Source organism: Pseudochaenichthys georgianus, chromosome 24, assembly GCF_902827115.2.
Source record: "Pseudochaenichthys georgianus chromosome 24, fPseGeo1.2, whole genome shotgun sequence".
NCBI classification, from domain to species: domain Eukaryota; kingdom Metazoa; phylum Chordata; class Actinopteri; order Perciformes; family Channichthyidae; genus Pseudochaenichthys; species Pseudochaenichthys georgianus.
Window position 1 is genome coordinate 8,443,160 of NC_047526.1, and position 17,444 is coordinate 8,460,603.

A 17,444-nucleotide genomic window follows, 5' to 3' on the forward strand; every position below is an offset into this window, starting at 1 on the left:
ACAGTAAATTAGCATATTACCATAATATGTCAAGCATTATATGTCAAATTCCAGTTTTTTAATCCTTCATTCTCTGAGTATTAATAGTTTCTGTATGACAGATAATGGATCAGACACAAATATTTTTGCATTTTTAAAAGATTCTTTGGAGCCCCCATTGACTTAAAACTTACACATTTGAACACCCTTCCTCAAACTAAAATGGAATGTGCATCATTCATTTAACTATTATACATAACTAAATGTCACCCATAACCTGTATCTGAATAGAATAATACAGTTTTACTATGACCATAAATATTCAAATTAAAAAAAGTTTGATTGGTTGAATATTACTGCCACTCCATTTAAAAAAGCAATACTGTCTTAATATACAGCTGTTAGACGTAAGAAGCCTGTAGTAGCATGTTCTCCCTGCAGCCAAATTACAAATATGAGTTATATTATAATTTTCGTATGGTTCCTAATTCACCCTGCAATTATAGAAATTAGGCAGTTAAAGTCTTGTTAAGGCGTAACTCAGGATCAAGGAGAAACTAATTCCCAGTCAGTTTTCAAACATTACTCCACCCAAGGCTATTTGCACAGCTGTTAATGACACTGTAGTCCAATTATACCTAAGTGCATGAAGCACTGGGTGTGTGTCGCACGTTAGGATGGTAAAGGAGGTGAAACCAGCTCTGAAAACCACCGTCTTAATAAACCATTCAAGAGCAGAGAGATGAAATTAACTTTGCATGTCAGATGGGACCATTATTTTACGGAATAATATGTTGCCTGGGTGAAAAAGCGGTTTTTCCTTCAAGATCTTTACCCCACTTGTAGCTCACAGTCATTATTTTGCATCTTAATAGTGTTTATTAATGTTTGACTATGAGGTGTAATGCCTATGGGTGTGTGGGTGATCGCAAAGTGTGTGACTGTGCACATGCATGTGTGCATTTCTCTGTCTATCCAACACTCAAAAAATTGAATTTGTGAATACAGTGTACATTTCAGACGACATTTCTAACATTATACCATTGTTCTAAGTCTTCATACAAAATGTGTATAGAGAAAACTAAAATAAAATAGTTTGCTATTTCTTTTGTGGACTGTCATGCAGAAAAAGAAAATACATTTCAAGTTATCAGTGCTTTTTAATTTGTGTTTGACAATATATTTTTTCTCTTATTTATTGCTATTACAAACTTGTTTCCCTAACGCTAGTCGTCCCACTGTCATGACTCGATAGCTTCAGGGATAAAACCTTTAACACTGGTCGTATGCCAACACTTGGGCAGGAAGGAAATATGAACTTGGTTGAGTCGAACCAATTTTAGCTTATTCATGTGAGTTTATATTCCAACAAAGTGCCAAAAAACATGAAAGTTCCCAAAAAATAATCTGCCCAATACACAGGCGGAACGAGACAATTAAAAAAAAAGGTATAAAATACTCGTACGTAACTCAAAGCACACAATATAATGTACATCATAACCACTGGAAGAGAAGGTTGGAATAAAGAAAAACAGCCAAGTAGCAATCTAATACAGTGGAGCTACAGGGGCAGCTATATAACCTTTGGATAAAGTAGAAGAGTATTGTAGGCTTAGCACGTCACATGGTTAAAGTCAGTCAACGGTTAGCACCATCGCAGACTTCAGTTTTCAGGATCAAGTTACAAAGATACAGAAAAGTTCATTTGCATTTCTTCGGAAAGAAAATTAAAAGGTTGAGGCTACATCCACACGGATACGATCTCCGTAAACACAAGCGTTTTAGCACCGTTTCAGAAAGAACCTCCGCCAATATGAACACGCCTGATAACACACATCACATGACCATTCATTTACACTGGGTCTGCGTGTGCCGGTGTAAACAGAAAGCTGATAGTCCACTGTGAGGTTAGTTGTTTACTTCCAGAAAGTACTACGGAGGAACAACAGCAATGGCGGAAAGTATCACCAGAGACGAGGTTGAACTGTTACTGACAGAAACGCAAAATATTAATGCGGCCGTGAAAATAATCCATAGATTGGGACCTGTTGAAGTGGGAAAGGACATGATCTACAAAGACATGCAAAAAGTAAGCTAACGTAGGCGTCATCATTTAAAAAAAAAATCAGTTGCCTGTTAAACAACAGTACGCTGACATAAGAACTTGTACAAGAACAGTAAGCTAGTGTAGGCTTTAGCACTTTCAAAAAACTATTTCTCCTCCCGTCAAGCAACCGTAAGCTAACATAGGCTTTAGCATTTTTAAAAGACTCTGTTTCTGCCTTTTCAAGAACAGTAAGCTAACGTAGGCTTTAACATTTTCAAAATAAATGTTTTTTTGCCTTTAAAACAAGTTAGAGTTAGCTTTGAAAAGACTGTTTCCACCTGTACAAGAAAAGTAAGCTAGCATAGGCTAGCTGTAGCCTTTTAAAAGACTCTATGTGTGCCTGTAAAAGAACAGTAAGCTAACGTAGGCTTCATCATTTCAAAAGATTCTGTTCCTGCCTGTCCGGACTGAAATCCCAGAACTTTCAGACTTAAATGGGGTCAGCAATGTTTCAAAAGTCTCTGCTTTATTGGTTCAAAATCACCAATTTTGTTATGTGGACACTAGGCGTTAATGTATCAATATTATGTGTTTTAACACGGAAAATGTATTTGTGTGGATGTAGCCTGAAAATAAAAACAGATGTGTTTTTTCTTATGGGCTCTCAGGCCCTGGATTATATCCTCTTTTTGATAAAAGTCTCTTTTTATCATTCATCCATTCATTCACGTCTTCGTCTCATGCTCTCGCTCTTCATCACACAACAGTCTTTAGTCGGGGAAGCGCTGGCAGGCTTTTTTCCAGCGACAGGCGGTGCACCACTGATCCTTGCGCTCCACTCCATACACCTTACGGCACTTTTTGGCCTCACCACGACCCTTCCTGCAGATGCAAAGACAAAAATCATGAGGAGGAGAAGGGATGTGAGGAAGCAGGAAATGAAGGGGTGCTTACACCCACGCTTAATGTGATCAAACTCTATAAAGGTAGATGAGACTGAGGGAAGATAGAGTGATAACAAACGAAGAGAAGATTTAATCAATTTTATCTCTCCTGGCCAAGCAGTAAAAATGTGAGTTTGCAGACGGCAGCGAAGTGGGAGATGAAATGGCCACCTGCAGGTGAAAGATATTGGACAGACACTGGAATCAAAAGAGAAAACAGCAGATAGATGTGTGGCCCCAGATCAATAAAGATTCATTTACACTCAATGTTCAAACTGCATGGCACCTCTCTGATAGTGTTCTGCAGTGATATGCCAAATAGAAATCTGTCTGTCTATAACTGTTCAATTGTAAAGGTCATCATTAGCTCGCCCCACCACTAATCTCATTCGATTATCAAAATCTATGAATCCTCAAAATAATAAACTGCAGATACTATGATAACTGTTTTATAGTTGGAGTCCTAGGTTAGACATTTAGTGTGGGAATTGCTACTTTGTTGTCTTGTGTGGATAATTCATTGAATAACTTTTGATTTTGAGCAAATACATTTGATGATGTCACATTGGTATTTAGGAAATTGTTATGGACATTTTCAACTAGTGTGTGATATTATATTGCTTGAAAATCCTCTCAGCACCCACCTGAAGGAGCAGTGAGTGCGGGAGGGGGAAGCAGTCATAGGCTGCAGCCTGTTCTGCTGGAGCCACTGCTCCCCCACACTGACGGAGCGACAGCGAGGCTTCACCACCTGAAGAAACATTACCTCACAGTTAGTACAAATGCACAAGGAGTATCAAACAAGGGACAGGAAATGTCTTCCGATTATTGTATAGATATCTGTCAAGACATGTTTCGTTGTCTTCTTTATAGGTTCTTATGTTACAATGTGAAAGAGACTAAATGATAGAGAAACATCATATAAGTCAAAATAGGACAGAAGACCCACCGGAGTGTTACTATGGCCAGAGACGGAGGCAGAGGGGTTCCAGCCCTCGCACTCCGGGGTCCTTGAGGCCACAGATACCTGGACGGGGCTGCAGGCCTGGATGAAACAAAAGAGGGAAGACAACACATGATTCATCTTATCGGTTTGATCTTATTTATTTTGTCATATAAAAAGTAAGTGTTCCCCTTTTTCAGCTAAATTAGCGCATATATGGAGGTTTTTAGGAAAACACGAAAAGGGCCAAAAGAAGAGTATGGATCTCGGTTTTTTCTTCTTCTAGGTTGTCACGGTTGACATCACAGAAAGTCAAAATAAAGGTTACTTTATATCTGTCGTAGAGCAATAACATTTCAGTAATATCCATAATACCAAACCTTATGAATGGGAATCTCCACTTTGTTATGAAGTAACATTCAGTGTGCCTAATTTAGAAAAATGAAAAAACGTGCCGATGAGTTCAGCGCTGTGGTCAGGCATTTCAAACCACAAGCCCCCAGCAGACATGACATACAACGCCTCCACTGGCAGCATTGCACCACGATTCACCCCACACTCTCAATTAGGGACCACCCACTGGATTTCTACATCCACAAGGAAATTAAAGACAAATGTGGTACAAAAATTAACACTTCTCTATTGTATGAAAAATGTGTTAAGTTTGCATGGGACATTTTTCTGAGAGATTGTAGGTTTTTCTAGTCCAAAGGGAGCCTGGTGATGTGAACATCGAGCTGTATCCACCGTAAAACCACACAGGGAGACTTCATGCCTGCCTTTTACAGGCCGGTGAGAGTCTGGTCTCCTTGGGGGAGCCGACCTGCCGACAGATTACTCTCTCACTGTCACAAAGCGTCCATTTACAGGGCCAGTGGTGCGGGGTAAATGCAGGTCACCAGTGAAATGTGCTGCTTTGTGATGAATAAACAAAGTTGTTACTCATTGGTTGGTGAGAGGGGTATCTGCACGGGATAGGAAACTACCACTTTGCATCATAAAATCCTGTATACACACACACAACATGTATGCCTGACATTTAATAATTTAACAACTAGTGCTGTCTCCTTTGTCTTTTTCTATCCTTTTTCCTGTTGTTCTCAAATAATTCCAGCCTAAAAACAACGCATACTTCACAGAATAACTAATAAACTCTGAATTTAACAATTATTTATTGAAATTAGGGATCTTAAATGGCAATTCTCACAATTGTATTTTGTTATTTTTTTTGTATGTAATTCAACCGCAAAAACTCTCGTATTATATGGATTGAGTGTCAAATAGGGACTAACAATATTAACCAAGCTAGATGTCTTCCCAGTGGCGATCCTAGTGTTGGTGGGGGCCCTAGGAAAACATTCATGGGGGCCCCTCGAACCAGCTTTTCATCACCACCCACAGCCGACAGCAGCCCCCCGGAGCGGAGCAAGGCAACAAAACCTAAGATGAGAAGCAGCATTTTACAGCGCGCTATGCATGGGGCCGCCTTGAGGGGGTTTCCCGACATGTCGTTGCAGTAAATTAAAGGGTGTTTCATGTTGTCATTGCTGTGGACCTTCTTAATCTACCTTCTTTGGGGGCCCCCTTCTGATCCGGGGCCCCAAGCAGTTGCCTGCCTTGCCTGTTCGCAAGGAGCGCTCCTGTGTCTTCCTCATTTGCAGATGTTAAGCTAAGCTATGCTAATTGGTTACCTTGCAGCTAGAAAGGTAAACAGTTCCCAATTGTAAATGTCAGAATCGGTTTAGGTTTTCTAAACTGTTAAAAAAATCAAAAAACAAACATTGATGTTAACGATAGGCTCATTAGACTGTACCTCCCGCTATGGAGAACTGCCGTTCAATTTGACTTGCAAGCCAATCAGAGCAGACTTGCCTTTTTTGGGAGGGGGTCTTAAAGAGACAGGCGCTCAAACAGAGTGAATTTTAGAAAGCTGGTGAATATATACTTTATATTCAGACAGGCGGAATACACAAAAAATGTGTTTTTGGAAAGTAAAATCATGTTAACATGTTCTAGTAGCAACTCAAATTACAAGTATGAAGCTGGGAATTAGGGCTGCACAATTCATCAAAATATGTTACCGAAATTGCAATATTACTGTGATATTCAATTTGAGGGAAGCCCAATATTTATTAAAGTCTTAATTTGTGTTAAAATAGCATCTTAAAGAAAGTATTTTGGAGAACCCTGCATACAAATCGTCTCAACAAAAGATACTTGCTAGCAATTGACTTAGGCCACGTTTACACAGAGACAAAACGGGTTGTATCCGCTACAGTTCTCTATCGTATGGACGGTTCGTCCACACGAGGCCGTAACGGAACCGCGGAAACGGAGCCCTCAAACGGTAACGGGTCCCAAGGTGGGTAGATCTGCGGACGAAGCGCTCTGGGGGGCCTAACGGCTCTGTGTGTACGTCCTTTACGATAATTTCCTGATAACGATGAAGCCATAGCCCCGCCTCTCCCCACCTCTGCTGCTCACTGCTGTAGCATGGTCAGTAGCTACTGACCATGCTACAGATAGTGCAAAATCTACAGCTCCTCTACCACAACCATCAGCAACAAGTGGACATGGAGAACTACATGAACTACATTGCTAAATCCACCGTGGAGAATAAACAGAAGGGCAACCAGGCAACCATGGCAACCATGCTCCGGAGTCTTCTTCGCTGCTTTTGGTGTATTTTGTGACGGAAGTACAGCGCCACTTACAGGCCCGGCATATGTACTACAGCGTCTCCAGCGGGCCGAGCGGTCTCATATGGACGGACACGTTTCTTGAGCCGATACCGTGTGGACGGAAGACTTTTTTGATATCAAATTCGGTTCGTTCTCCGTTTCGTCTCTGTGTAAACGGAGCCTTAGAGCTGCACCCACCTGATACAGATGCTCCGAGTGGATCTGCCAGAAGCTGCTGGGGGCTGACTGGCTGAGCGGACTGGGCCTGCTGGGGCCCGGCCCGGAGCTGGAGTTGGACCGGGGTCTGTGAGCTGGAGGGATCTGGACCCCAGAGGCCGGAGGAGTATCGCAGGGGACCCAGCTGAGATGAGAGGACGAGGCCTGGCCCAGATCCTGCTGGGACGGGGCCGGAGTCGGGGGGGAGTCCACACTTTCACAGGAGAACTTGGTGTAGTAGAAGTCTTCTTCTCTCTGGGACTGATCTGACGCACTGCTGTGTGTTTGTGTGTGTGTTTTTGGCAGATGGGACGGACAGGGTAAAGTGAGTGAGTTGTTTGTTCGGAACATTAATGAATGCAGCACACACTGTGGCCCAGATATAAAATCTCACAAATGTTTCATCACTTCCCGCAACTAATGTTTTTCCCTCTTGTTTTTTCAATGCAGCTCAGACTACAATGGAGGAGTCGCTCCAAGGCTCAAATATTAGAATGTATAACAGGGATAAAATGCCCTCTTTATCCTATCTCCATAATTATAAAATCACCTGCATGATTTCTTCATGTTTTAACAAATAAAACCTGCGGAAATATTGCTAATAATTCCAAATGAGGTGTGTGTGTCTACAGAAGGTCCAGTTGTGATAGACACGGTTCGCCACTGATGTATTAACATAAAGGTACACCATATACATTTGTATACTTTGCCTCTTTAAGTTAATGGGAAAAAGTATAAATAATCCTGGGCTCATACATTTTTTATACCTTACAATAATTTTCCTTCAGTCCCTAAATTATCTAAAAAGTGTAATTTAAAGCTTTTGTATCAGCGCCAATATTGATATATTTCAAAGAATAACCATCACATATAAGCCTGAAACTGATATGATTGTAATTGTAACTCACCCGAGATGCAGCACACGGATGTGTCTTTTTATTCCGACTGAAGACGTGAGCACCTTGCCACAGCTGGGCCACAGACACCTGTACACACTTCTGAAAGAGCTCTGAGGGAGAGAAGTAAACATGGCACAGGTAAAGCACATGAAAGGAAATAAGGGGAAATGTGAAAAAAGACACAAAGAGAAAACAGTCTTAACATAAATATATACCGCTTTGTACCTTTGGCTTTTTGGCATTAAGCTCTTCCCCCTGCTCCAGCTCCATCTGTAGGCCTTCATCGGGGCTGCTGTCAATCTCAGTGACGGACGGCGAGGGGGCAGGGCTTACGTTGCCGTGGTCCCAGCTCCAGTAGCCACTGCTGCCACTGTCGGAGAGCTCTCCACCACCACACTCCATGTCAGCTGAGGTCGAGGCGACTGGAAAACAGGAAGTAAAGTTTCAAAAAATGCAATGCTCTCTGTTCCTTTATGACTAAAATAGACACTGTGCATTAGGGACTCTCTTCTCTGCCCATTCTACAGACAACAGCAGGGGTTCAATAAGTGTGCCAAAGTTTTGATATGTCTCTATTTTCTAACACCATTGTATCAGTTTCTCTGTACCCTGTTTATTGCTACTTGAAGCTATGTAGGGTTTACTTCTGGCTAAAAGGCGCTGGCTTCTGGTTGAAAGTCTCTGAACTGTTCAAAAAGAAGTGGCTGGGGATGGCTGGTGTCCCCAGCGCCTTTCTGAAAAGTTAATCAACAAGAACCGTTAGGAGTTGTTGCAAAAAAAAGTAAAAGAAATCTGAAACGATGCTGGCCTCAGCTATTTTTTTACCAGTACAGCCCTATACAGTACGTGCTCTTTTTAATGTTTAGGAACTCAAAATAAATGATGTTTTATTTTTCCAAAATTCATAAAGCCATCAATTACAACCTAAAAGCTTTTTCGAAGGATATTATAAAGTGGACATACAGTACAGGAGTGAGGCCGTGTGTAGAGGGGGGACAGACAGACCTGGTCTAGGATCACTATTCTGGGGAAGGCTCTGCACCACGGGGCTGCAGGACAGGCTGGTCAGAACCATGGCCGCCATGATCTCGTCCATCTCCACTGACTCCGGACTGCGGAAACTAAATAAAAGAAATATCATTAGACTTTATGAAGACCACCCTCAAACACTTGCATACTGTTCCCTGTCCCTCACCAGTAGGGTGCCTCTCTAGCAGCTGACCTGTTGCTCAGGTGCATTGTGGGTCCCACAGAGTGAGAGGGGGCAGCCATGTTGCTCCAGCCTCGCTCAGCCTCCCTCTGCAGCTGGACTGATGTCCTGTTCTTCTGATGGCCGCTCTCCATCAAACCTTTTTCAGCCTGGCACCTCGGTGTACACACCTGTGGAAGGAAGTGATGACATAATTAGATCCCGGTTCAAATCTGCAACAGGTATTTGTACTGACAGAACACTCCCAGTTAGTAAATCAAGAACTGGATTTTTTCATGCACTTCAACATTTTGGGATATACTATTTCTTCTTTTAGTCTAGTGAAAAACACTTTTAGGGGTTTATTTACCAACTTTTTTATTTGCTTTGGATTCTCCTAGAATTTACCATATTTAGAATGAGGTAATAAATAATTTGCATATTTAAACATAACATTTTCAGCAATGATTGTCCTCATGTGAGAAATACCCGGGGGGGATTCAACTTTGTAGCCTTATTCCCCTGTAGTGTCGTACAACATGTATGGAATTTAACAAAAGTAGAACAATCTTTAAAGGTGTTTTCACAAAATGTGTATTCGTCCCATACTTTCAACTACAAATCTCCACTTCAGTAGCACCACATGTTTCAGTTCAATACTTATATCTATGATTTGGATTTTACTGCAGGGTTTGTTCATTTCAGTTATATATGATTTAAATAGCATTTTATTCCTTAAAAACATAGCAATTCTTTATCCTAAGGCTGTGAATTATAATTGATAAATTAGCAAAAAATGAATAAAATTAAGTAAGAATGTGCAATAATTTTTTTTCACTTAAAGGTGGGGTAGGTACTTTTGGAGAAACCAGCTCGAGTGCGCTAGAATTTGAAAATACACAACCGGAAAAAATCTGCCACTTCCTCACAGAGCCCCTCCTCCAACACACACGCACATGACCAATGAGGGCACGAGATAAGTGTGTGCACAGATGGGAGGCTGACAGGCAGGTAGGCCATCCAGTTACTTTAGCCGGGCCGGCTCAGATGATTGGTCGTGCTTTTTACAGCGCCACGGCTTCCACAGATGACATTTTGTAGTTTTTGTCAAAGCATTTAATATATTCATTGCTATCGGGATGTTGAGAGCATTCCATGGATTATAACAAAAAGTGTTTCTGAAATAAATTACATACCCCACCTTTAAACATACAATAAAATCAAAAATATTAATGTCAACAAAAGCAGTTAAAATAAAAATGTGCATATTATACTTAAAAATGTGTACATTTCTGGCAGCATTGCCCTCTTATTTGCAGCAGCAGGTTGCATTATGCCGATATATATATTTTTAAATATTCTAAAAAGGCAGAAGTTGGCAGCCATGGAAACTCAAAACCCAAGCAGAGCCTGAGGAGGAAAGTGTTGGTTAATAACGACAGTTGAAGTAGTATCCATTCTCTCTGATAAATACAGGGTTAAATGGTGTAAAACAAAGCATGGGAAATCTCAGGAGTCATAAACAGGGGTCTGGTTCCTCTGCGTTTCTCACCAGAGTGTTCTGCATGTCTGGCTCGTTGCTGCTGTGCGTGGTTGTAGAGGTGCAGGCCTGCAGGCCGGGGGGGCAGACTGCAGCCCCCCCCGGCCCTTCTTCAGCTCTGTCCTCAGGTCCCGTAGCTGCCATGGTGCTGTTGCACACAATGAGGGGACTCGGCACACTGACACACCTCCCTGCAGAGCAGACACGTGGAACAACATGAAGTTAGAACAATATAAACATCTGAATGCATTTTCAAATCCTTCTACAGCAATGGAATATTCAAAAAGGTGGTTATTAAAAAGGGCAGTTCAGAAATTACACTCCTAAAGTTAGGGTATTTGCAAGAGCTAAATAAAGAAAAAAAGCAGCAGATGTCGAGATATTCTGACTCTTGAAGATATAATATGCAGCATTTTCATAATTATATTTTTAAAAAGTATTACACTTTCCAAATGTTTTCAACAATTTCAAACCTACATCAATCTGTAATTCTAATCAAAGTTAACAGTCAGTTTCATTTAGTCGAGTCAGCGTTAGAGACAGTAGATCCTACAAATCCCACAATGCAACTTAATAGTATATTTTTGTATTCAAACATTAACCAAAGATAACCCTGATGACATTAACAAGTACTCCTGTTGAAGAGTAAACTGAACGTCCTGGCTAAAATCAATGGAATGCCCCTTTAAATGAGTATTTAAATCACCTGGCAGGGACTGGTAGTAAACACAGACTAAGCTGGGCCATATCTTGCTGAAGTCTCTTTCTTCACTCTAATAAAGTATGTGACTGATATCACGTTCCTGATATTTAATTTGGCATCTGGGGTGAAATCATTATGGCCTGTTTCCCATAGAGGTAAAAAAAAAAAGTGATTGCTGCATTCAGGGCAGGTGGGAATAATGCTAATGAATGGTCAAATGGCTCAAAGTAGTGATTTTACAACATTGATCATCAATCATTTACTATGTGTCAAGTATTATGGAAATGTAAGGCTGTCAATCTCCATGACTGACATTGCATGATTAGTCAACATTTATCCTGACCATAAACAAACCACATATTTGGTACATGACATACAGTCTGGAGATCCTCTGCATGCCAATGTGTCTTTGGTTAAAGGTGGGGTGTGTAACTTTGGAGAAACCGGCTCGAGTGCGCTAGAATTTGAAAATACACAGCCAGAAAAATCTGCCACTTCCTCACAGAGCCCCTCCTCCAACACACACGGACGCGCACATGACCAATGAGGGCACGAGATAAGTATGTGCACAGATGGAAGGCTGACAGGCAGGTAGGCCATCCAGTTACTTTAGCCGGGCCGGCTCAGATGATTGGTCGTGCTTTTTACAGCGCCACGGCTTCCACAGATGACATTTTTAATGGATTTGTTGTCAAAGCACTTCAGATATTCATTGCTATCGGGATGTTGAGAGCATTCCATGGAATATAACAAAAAGTGTATCTCGAGTCGGTTTCTCAAACTTACCTACCCCACCTTTAAGGTGCAGAATCCCAAATTGCTCACAAATATATAGCCATTAGTGTGGGTACATTTTGGCATGTAGTGTAAAGTGTTCACAAGACCAGAAACATTTACTTTTTGAGCTTATTTGAGTTCACAACAGAACACAAATTAAAAGGCTAGGAAATTTGATTTGATTAGACCAATAAACTATTTTCTGAAATGTTGCAAGTGACATAAGAAAACGTGGGCTAGTTTCCCTAAACAATGAAAATATAAATATGTATTGTGGTTATGATGATGACAATGAGTATCTGTTTGTTTTTATAACTTAGACATACTTTTATTTTTATTTACATCATTTGTATTAACATCAATATAGGTAGAACAGCAAAACACGTACATGTGTATACATGAAGTCTTAACAATCCAGAATCAGAAAGTAGAATTTGTGCAATCATACAAATATCTAGGGACAATTATTAACTCAAAATTGAGCTCTGATCCAAACTGTGAAGCTGTGTGCAAAAGGGGGCACCAGCGTTTGTACTGTCTTAGGAAATTGTCCTATTTTAACATTGACAAAACCATGATGATTATGTTTTATCGTGCTTTTATCGAGTCAATTCTGTCTTTTTCACTAATGTCATGGTTTGGGAACCTGACTTTGAAGAGCAGAAACTCTCTGAGTCAGATCATAAAGTGGTCCAGCAGGCTGATTGGTGAGCCACAGCTAAACCTGGAGACCCTGTTCCTCAGGCAGTTACAGCGGTTATCCAGCTCCATATTAGACGATGACTCCCACCCTCTGCACTCAGAATTCAAGCTTCTTCCTTCGTGCCGGAGGTTACTCGTCCCAAGGAGTAGAACGAAGCGGTGTAAAAACAGGTTTATCCCAGCAGCTATTGCACAAATTAACACATCATAGGAGCGTCACACAGATGCCTATTTTTATTTATTTATTTAATTGTGAATTTTTAATGTCCATGTTTGTACTAGTGTTTTCCTTCTTAAAATGTTTTTTAAATATTTTGAGATTTGGTTGAGCAGGGTATACTTATACTTTTACTAGTCCTTTATTGAGATGTGTCTGTTGTTTGTTTTTAGTGTCAGGATGGAACCCTTGTCTTTTTCTCTGCAAACAGAATCTACCTACGGGTACAAATAAATAACCTGAACCTGAACCTGAACCTGAACACGGTTAATTCAGCCTCATGTTATGTTAAAGTATGTTTGTATCACAAAATAAATACTTTCTAAAAAATTGATGGTGTGCAGGTAACAAATCCTTAATACATGATAAAAACAGGTTCTCATATAGAAGTCTGATGAAAAAGTGCAAAGTTATTCGGTTAAAAACATAGGTTAAAACTCTTCGCCTGGCAATATTTTCAACGAGAAGCTCGACTCTCCCATTATTTTCTATGCCTACGAACGCAGCATAAAACCCTATTTCCCCCCCACTTTGCACCAATCAGCGTCCAGCTTTAGTAGTAAACAAGTGCCAGAATATGGGCGGGGCACCTCCGCTCATTGGCTGAGCTCTGATTTTCAGGTACACACCTCCCATCTGACAACGTGTTCAGACACGGGTTTCGCCGGGGGACCGGGCTGGAGGAGGGAAACACCGCTGAAAATAACCTTATTCATTCCTTTAAACGCAAAGAGATATAAAAGCGCACTAAAGTTAAATATAAGCCGTAGCATAACAGAAAGAGAACATGTCGCGCGGTCAAACAGGGTTGCTAAAACGAACAAAACAATAACGTCATCGCTGATGTGGAGGCACATGCAATGTTTATGGAGGCGTGACACGCGCTTAAATGCATTTTTAACACAATATCATTTAGTGTTTTCACAATAGCCTATATGCTTTAAAAGTAGCCTACAACAATGCACATTTAATGTACACGACATTTAAATGAGCACTTTTCCAAACAAAAACAACGTTAACATCGTTTATAGCTGCGGATATGGCTCGCTCTATGATAACAACCTTGATTAGAAGTATTGATTCATTATACTTTAACTACAACATTGATCTCCACCCGGTAACGCAGTTTGAGATCAGGAGAAAGACCCCCACCTCCCTCCTCCCTCCCACTGCTGAAGGAAAACAACATTTTACGAGCTCCCTGCAACACAAAACCTCCCGATTTGATACAAAAACAAACTACGTTCCGGTACTCACTGGTTCGGTGCAGATCTCGGTGCTTCCCGTGCTGTCGGAGCTGCAGCAGCTGGTCGTCGCTGCCTGGCTGTCCCGCCGTTCGCCGGCTCTCCAATCTGCTGCTGCCGGGGAGAAGGGGGTTGGTCGGTCGGATACGCGCCTACGTGTGTATGTTAGGCGAGCCAATGCCGGTGCTGGCAGCTGGGCAGAGCACAGAGAAATCAACCTCCAGCACGCCGTGCACAAAGGATGATCTAGGTGAGGGGTTACCCGAGCATCAGCAGCATCTCTCTGTCTGTCTGTCTGTCTGTCTGTCTGTCTGTCACACTAACCCCTGCTTATTCATCTTAATCACATGAGCATTAACATGTTGATGATTTCGATTCTGTCTTTGATCAATAAAGCAATAAAGACATGCATACTTGGATGTTTCAGAATAAAATGCATTAGATTTACAGAAAAGGTATTTTTGTACACAATTTCCCTATATTGGATTCAGATGCTCCTAGCAATGATTATTATTATAATTTAATATTTTATTATATCAGTGGAAATTCATCATATTAATAGTTTTCATATTATATTGTCACCAAATATACTCTATAGAATATTACATTTCTATACCAATGTTATTAAACTGTTATTATATACAGTTATACTATAGAAATATCATAATAGTGACATTTATTGAAGCACATTGCTAGAATGTGCAACATATAGTGCTGCTATTTGTCTGAGACAGAGACATACTCTCGTGTTCGCTCATCTCAATCACACACGTATTAGAAATGTTCATGGTTTGGATTCTGTCTTTAATGAATAAAGCAATAAAGACATGGATAATTTGATGTATATAAAAAATAAAATGCATTTACAAATGAAATGTCTAGGGGTATTTTTTTGTACACAATTTCCCTATATTGGATTAAGATGCCACTAAGCAATGATACTTTTATATTACTATATTGTATTACATTATTATTCAAGTTAGTATGTTCATATTTATTCTCTCTATAGTCTTTATATCATACTGTCTATATTTATACCAGCTCTATACTACTGTTAACCTTTTACATGACATGTTACTTGTTACTTGGTTTTATCCAAAGCAACTTACATACTCAATACTGTGGGCAATCCCCACAGGAGCACTTTGCGGTGAAGTGTCTCAGGAACACAACGACATGCTGACTGCAGTGGGGTTTGAACCTGCTCCCCTTATCCCAACACCAAGGCTCTATCCACTATATACAGTTATCATATACTGTCATATGCTGTATATCATACAGTGCTATACTGTCATAGTTACAGTTAATACTGTTCAGAAGGTGTATATTGTAGCTTTTTTTATACACTTATATTGTTCTTTACATTACACTATACACTTAACCGTTCATCATGCATTTCGCTGTCTCACTACTTGTACTCTGTGCAATAATCTATTCACTAAAACAATAATCTATTCTAATCTGTACAGAAAATAAGATCTGATAAAGGTTTCATTCAAGAAAAATATCAAATTACAAACTACCATGATGTCACTGAGAAATCACCATTCACTACTAATGCCATTAGAGATATATTAATATTGACATTTATTAAAGCATATTGCTAGTGTGTGCAAGGTATAGTGCTGCTATTAATCTGATACAGAGAAATAACTGTCATTTCAATTGTACTTTAAAAACAGATTAGGGATCAAACCCCTTCAGGCTTCATAACATTTGTAATGTAATGTCTCAAAACTCATAAAACAGCTGACACCATGGCGTACGGCATAAACCCCAAACATTACACGATTAATCGTCTGCAGAGATCAAACACTTGCATGTGTGATTCCAGTGTGTGTGTTGCAGAGCCTGTGACTACATGTGTGTGTTGGAGAGGCTGGATTTTTCGTAGCAAGAGTGAACATATTTACAAAAACTATAAACACTAGAACAACATGTTCAGGTTCATATGTATATGTTGTCTCTCTACTGTGACATGTTTACATGCTTAAATATTCCAAAAGGTCACCTGCTGCTGCAGCACTTTTTTTCAACCTCTGTCTGAAATGTAAGATGTGTAGGAAAGCCATGCCCTAAGCCTATCACGTCAAATGTGTCGCTGGCCAATAGAAGCACAGGTGCTACGTAGTGATGTCACTATGTTCCAGAAATAAACAAATAAGTCACTAAAAGCATAGGTTTTAGAAAATAAGACCTACAGAAAATATCTTTAAAATGCTATATAGCAATGGGCCACTGGATAACTCCACTGGTTAGGGCTGGCGGCCCATATGCAGTCACTGCTGCCTAGGCCAGTTCGGGTCCAGAGCGGGCCGAACTATTGAGGCAATGTCCCCTCCCCCTTTCACTCTAAATTCTCCAATAAAGGTCCTCGGGCCCAAAAATACATAATAAAAAAAAAGATTAATGATTTTAAGGGTACATAATTGATATATATTCGATGTTGAGAGGTGTGGTCTTTCAGAACTAGTGCTTGTTGAAGAGGGTCCATTGCTTGGCCCTATGTTGTGTGTCTAACTTGCACTCATTTCAACACTGCCATCCTTGGTTCTCCAGACATGTACCATCCAAGTGTGAAGTGTCTCCGATTCTTGAGATATTCGAAGGACACACCCATCTATCTTCAGACTGAGATTCCTTGCTTTATATTTAGATGCCACCTACAGTACTCTTAGACAAGACCAATGCCAAATTGACATACTAACCAAGGTGATTTAACCGTTACCTTTCTTGATTTTGTGTACCACTGCAAATAGAAAATGTAGTCCGGATTCTATAATATTTAGTTGAACTTTACCAATAGTGTGTTGTCTCATTGGATCCTTCCATAGGCACCCAAACAGTGGAACACCCGAACTTCGTAATCAAACCACGGCATGGTTTTGTGGGCTATGTTTAGAAATCTGGATTGAGTCAAAAATAAGTCATAACTCATTATAGCTTTTGCTATGAGAAATGTTGGATTAGGGATATGTCATGAGATTTTCTCTGTCCAATCAGTGCTCTGTATTGTCTATCTCCACCTTCTAGTATTAGCTAAGCTTGCTTGGAGCCTGGACCCAAGTCTTTCTAAAAAAGTACCTGGTGCTGTGCCCAATTTTGGCTAATCTAAAAACAAGTGGAATAGAGCCATGCAGTACCATGCAGTGGAACTGAGGCACAAATTAATTGCAAACATGCGAATGCTTGGCAGGTCAAATGTTTTTACACAATTATCATCTTAGTTTAGCATGTTAACAGCTTCTATTAGCATACATACAAGCAAAAATACATATGATCCAGATGGAATTGTCAGTTTTTCTCATAAAAAATTATTGGACCCATTAAAGGTCCCATGTCATGTTTTTCCGGTTATTACCC

General features: G+C 40.3%; 1 protein-coding gene across 3 annotated transcripts; it reads right to left on the bottom strand.

Annotated features, from left to right (window-relative positions):
* Window positions 1-1,119: 1,119 nt before the first annotated feature.
* On the bottom strand, window positions 1,120-14,560 carry znf395b (zinc finger protein 395b). Of its 3 annotated transcripts, none has more exons than XM_034076260.1 (10): window positions 14,095-14,560; window positions 10,451-10,629; window positions 8,905-9,089; window positions 8,715-8,830; window positions 7,935-8,131; window positions 7,719-7,819; window positions 6,793-7,084; window positions 3,920-4,015; window positions 3,615-3,721; window positions 1,120-2,908 (listed from the first exon to the last, which is right to left on the bottom strand). In XM_034076260.1, exons 2-10 carry the CDS (start codon window positions 10,580-10,582, stop codon window positions 2,797-2,799), a joined length of 1,338 nt encoding a protein of 445 aa, XP_033932151.1. In that variant the 5' UTR covers window positions 10,583-10,629; window positions 14,095-14,560; the 3' UTR covers window positions 1,120-2,796. The 3 variants fall into 3 exon arrangements, with proteins under 3 accessions (XP_033932151.1, XP_033932150.1, XP_033932152.1); XM_034076259.2 differs by having other exon boundaries at window positions 6,793-7,087; window positions 14,095-14,553; XM_034076261.2 differs by having other exon boundaries at window positions 6,793-7,087; window positions 8,932-9,089; window positions 14,095-14,551.
* Between the last annotated feature and the right edge of the window lie 2,884 nt (window positions 14,561-17,444).